Source organism: Macrobrachium nipponense, chromosome 30 (genome assembly GCF_015104395.2).
Source record: "Macrobrachium nipponense isolate FS-2020 chromosome 30, ASM1510439v2, whole genome shotgun sequence".
Taxonomy (NCBI): domain Eukaryota; kingdom Metazoa; phylum Arthropoda; class Malacostraca; order Decapoda; family Palaemonidae; genus Macrobrachium; species Macrobrachium nipponense.
In genome coordinates this window covers 13,135,467-13,140,461 of record NC_087218.1, presented here as the reverse complement: position 1 = coordinate 13,140,461, position 4,995 = coordinate 13,135,467, and the positions used below count along the sequence as shown (strand labels likewise).

Genomic DNA, 4,995 nt, shown 5'->3' with positions numbered 1-4,995 from the left:
ATGTAAATAAAAGATTCTCATCTAATAATATACTTTTTAATTTCTTACGTCGGAGAACAACACTTGGCAAAACATATCTTTTGGTCTGAGGACTTTTTTGTTTTTTTGATTATGTAAATCGATATTTACGCAATTATAATGGCGGTTCAGTAATGTTCGTGTAAGATTCCAGAAACACATATATCGTTTTGGTAATTTAAACGATTCCTGTTTTTTTTTTTAATCAACCTAGATAAAGCTTCTTGTTTAGAAAAAACAAAATTGTAAGTGGGATAATGACAATGTTATGAGCATTTCCATATCACGAAGAATCAATTGAAGAGTGTATTAATAATCCAGATGATATTACATCTTACTAACGTGTTTTTGAAGCCGCAATCACGTACATGGTGATAGATCAGTATGTCCCGTAAGGGGGTAGTGCTGTCAGCGCACCTCACGCGGTGCACTGTAGGCATTACTCAAGGTACTTTGCAGCGTCCCTTCGGTGCCTAGTTGCAACCCTTTCATTCCTTTTTTATGGTACCTCCATTCATGTCTTTCGTCTATCTTTCTATCCATCCTCTCCTAACAATTGTTTCATAGTGCAACTGCTTTGAGGTTTTCCTCCTGTTAACCTTTCAAACCTTTCTACTGTCAATTTCCGTTTCAGCGCGGAATGACCTCACAGGTCCCAGCGCTTGGTTTTCGGCCTAAATTCAATATTCTGTTCCTATATTCCTTAGGTACGTTCAAGGTATTTCAATTTCTAAAGTAAACTGACTTTTTCGTTGAATGTCTTTGCAGATTACGTCCTCTGCGTGCCGATGTCTGCCGTGTGCTGCTCGCCTAAGTAACGTCTCACCCAACTATTACCGTAAGTACTAGAGCTTCGAAGTCACCCCTTTAATCACAGATTATAGATTCTCGCATACATCACTCATTCCGTTGGCTTGTATTGTCACCAGACTCCCATCGTCTTCAGCAAGCGTCTGTGTTGAAATGTATTTTCATTCTGTGTTGTATTGTATTTTTGTGTGTGTTGTTTTGTAATTAGTGTTTTGCTGTGGACAGTGGTACAATTGCCATTTATAACTAGTGAGGGTAGGTCAGGGGATTCAGCCGTTGTTAACGCAAGCGAACGAATAGTGCATATATATATATATTTACACACACACACACATATATATATACATATAGTATATAAAATATAATATATATATGTATATATATATAGATATATATATATGTAGATAGATTATATTTGGTATATTATATATATATACTATATATATATATATTAATATAATATCTGTATGTATGCATATATGTTCGTACCTATTTGCCTTGACAAGTAAGTGAAGATCTTTTATGTGTACATGTAGTATATATTCACTGTTTGTATACGTGTTGTTACTATGAAAACATTCAAGGAACCCGAAGTGCATCGTGCCTTAACCTTTCGACAACACTTATGAAGTAAAATGGACATCACTGATTCCTCACCGTGGAAATAATCGTATCAGTTTCACAGTAATTACATGATTATTTTTCCCTAACTACTAAACGAAATTTTGCATTATATTTAATAAAGCTTAAAGGATTTGTTAACAGTATCACTTGCTTTTAACTCAATGTATACTTTCCCATATGTCGAGTGTGTCTGACAAATGAACATGAATACTGTCTTCGTGAAGAAAATGTAAATATATTGTAAGGACGTTAATTTGAAGGAGGTCTCTTCATCATCTCAGCATAAGCAGTCTGTTGCTGTTGTTATTCACCCCCACTTATCATCTACTACACTATTCCATTTCTTCTTTTCTGCCTGTGGACTATGGCATATATGCAACCGGACACAACCACAACAACTACAAATCCTTCGAAGATGCCGAGGCCGATCCTGAGGTTCTTGTCGCTCGTGGGTTCCGCGTCGTTTTGCGTCAGAGGCGTCTCGCCTTCCCCTTCTGAACGCTCCCCGGTTGACGTCTGGAACGAGAGGAATAGTTCCTAAATAATTGCCGATTTATAGGTTACATTCATATTAAAATAAAAAGAAAAAGAAATTATAAATGGCGTCACTACAACTGACCATTAGTCTAAGCACAGTTCCGTAAGGGTTAGTGCCGTTAGTGGACCTCTCGCGGTGCACTGTAGGCATTAATGCAGTTTATTTTTTAAAAATTTATTTTTATATTTTTTTGTAGCGTCCTTCGGCCCCTAGCTGCAACCTATTTCATTCCGTTTACTGTGCCTCCGTTCATATTCTCTTCCATCTCACTTTCCACCCTCTCCTAAACTGATTCGTAGTGCAACTGCTTTGAGGTTTTCCTCCTTACCTGATACACCTTTCAAAATGTTTTACTGTCGATTTTCGTTCCAACGTTGAATAACCTCATAGGTCCCAGCGGTTGGCCTCTGGTCTTAATTCTATATTCTTGTCCTGTGTATCAGTCCAAACATCAAGTCATTATGTTCCTCAACTTTTTTTAAAAGCAAGAGTTTGTTCCGGAATGTCGAATTAATGAAAACGCAGCATCTGAGTAAAAAATGACTTTTAGACCTAGCTGCAACCCTTTTCATTCCTTTTGCTGTACCTCCGTTCATATTATCTTTCTTCCATCTTGCTAGGCCTATCCACCCTCTCCTAACATTTATTTCATAGTGCAGCTGCGAGATTTTAATGACCTCATAGGTCCCAGTGCTTGGCCTTTGACCTAAACTCTACTATAGTCCGACTTCTTGAAATGGAAGTGATATACATAATGGCGTCAACACCCTCAAGTATCTCACCGCCTTAGCTAAAAGCGCCACAGTGGCGTGATTGGTATGGTCTTGGCCTGCCACCTCGATGGCCGCGAGTTCGATTCTCGGGCATTCCACTGAGGTGTAAGAGATGTGTATTTCTGGTGATAGACGTTCACTCACGACGTGGTTCGGAAGTCACGTAAAGCTGTTGGTCCCGTTGCTGAATAACACTGGTTCCATGCAACGTCAAAACACCATACGAACAAACAAGCAAACAAACCTCCTTAGCTAAGTCTTCCCGAGAAGTCGCTACATTGGCGTTCTCCTGCCTATGATGGTGCCAGCGCGTCGTGAAGTCCTGCGCCATCTCGAATTCGTCCTTCATGAGCATGAAGTTGTAGTCATCATTGGTGTATTTCTCCCACTTGACGACCTTTCCTTCCCAGGAGGATCTGTCAATGTCTGGTGTTGGGTCCCTGTCGAATGGAAAAGAGCTCAGACATTTATACGCTAAGAAGTCTATCCGTCTCGCAATAAGATCGCCTGTAACGACGACTTATGATATAGTAGATTCACATCAACCGTGCATTTGATGTCTAGGCCAGTCCCTTACGACGCTCCTGATTGGCTGTTGATAAGCCAATCACAGGGCTGGAAACTCTCAGTCTCTCGAGAGCTCACATAGGCAGGATGTTCCACCTCTCTTGAGGGATACTTTTGAAAGACTTATCCCTCAGCAGAGATGGAACATAGATCCTACCCATGTGAACTCTCTCGAGAGACTGGGAGTTTCCAGCCCTGTGTTTGGCTTATCAACAACCAATCAGGAAAGTCGTAAGGGACTGGCCTAGACATCAAATGCACGGTTGATGTGAATTTACTATAGTAGCGTAGAAGCTGCGATGCTTTTAATAGTAAAGACCACAAGGAAATGTCATTAATATTGAAGAAACAAAAGTAAAATAGTATCGGTCATGAAAGAGCATTAATATATATTATTTAAATTCGTAGACACTGCCCCAATGATATGGTAGGAGCCACAGTGATTTAGCATTAATATTGCCTATCACAGAAGCTTCAGCAAATTTTCGTTAATATTAAAGAATCTATCCCGTAGGGGGGTAGTGCCGTCGGTGCACCTCATACGGTGCACTGTAGGCATTACCTCAGGTTCTATGCAGCGTCCCTTCGGCCCCTAGCTGCAACCCCTCTCATTTCTTTTATTGTCTCCGTTCATATTCTCTACCATTTTACTTTCCACCCTCTCCTAACAATTTCCGTTTCAGCGCTGAATGACCTCATAGAGGTCCCAGTGCATGGCCTTTGGTCTAAATTCTATAATCTGTTTTATTCTACGCTATAAACACACGTCGGTAACTTATGGCATTGGCGACACAAACGGGTTGATTAGTAGTAATGATTTATTGGTATAGTAGATTCACATCAACCATGCATTTGATGTCTAGCCCAGTCCCTTACGACGCTCCTGATTGGCTGTTGATAAGCCAATCGCAGGGCTGGGAACTCTCATTCTCTCTCGAGAGTTCACATAGGCAGGATGTATGTTCCACCTCTCCTGAAAGACGTATACCTCTCAGGAGAGGTGGAACATGGATCCTACCCATGTGAACTCTCTCGAGAGTGAGTTTCCAGCCCTGTTATTGGCTTATCAACAAACAATCACGAGCGTCGTAAGGGACTGGCCTAGACATCAAATGCACGGTTGATGTGAATCTACCGTAGATCATGCGATTAGCTAGTATTGGCCAAACGTTGTTGCTCGCTAACTCGTCGAGTTATTTTTCAGCTGTTTGTAATATGTAAGAGACAGGTTGCTGACGTGTTTTTACTGTAGTGTGGACACACCTATACCCTGAAACTACTGGAGGATTTGTTAGTAACACGTTACCAGGGCCTGCTAACTATTGCAGATATTTCACGTATCCGGGTCTCAAAAACTCTTTCCGTAGCGGGGTAGTGCCGTCAGTGCACACCTCTGGCGGTACACTGCAAGCATTACTTAAGATTCTTTTCAGCGTCCCTTCGGCCCCTAGATGCAACACCCATCATTTCTTTTGCTGTATCTCCATTCTATATTATCTTTCTTCCATCTTACTTTCCACCCTCTCCTAACAGTTTTTTCATAGTGCGACTGCTTTAAGGTTTTCTTCCTATTGCAATGTTTTAGTAGTCACAGTCAATCAATCAATCAATCTTCCTGTTGAACCTTTAAAACCTCCTTTACTAGTTATTTCCCTTTCAGCTTGT

General features: G+C 40.7%; 1 protein-coding gene across 1 annotated transcript in view; it reads right to left on the bottom strand.

Annotated features, from left to right (window-relative positions):
• Positions 1-1,654: 1,654 nt before the first annotated feature.
• The window catches only part of LOC135202296 (juvenile hormone esterase-like), a 23,185-nt gene continuing 19,844 nt past the window's right edge, over positions 1,655-4,995 (bottom strand). Inside the window, 2 exon segments of the mRNA XM_064231617.1 lie at positions 1,655-1,968; positions 3,008-3,203. Of these exon segments, the coding sequence (XP_064087687.1) occupies positions 1,780-1,968; positions 3,008-3,203 (385 nt within the window). The 3' untranslated portion in view covers positions 1,655-1,779.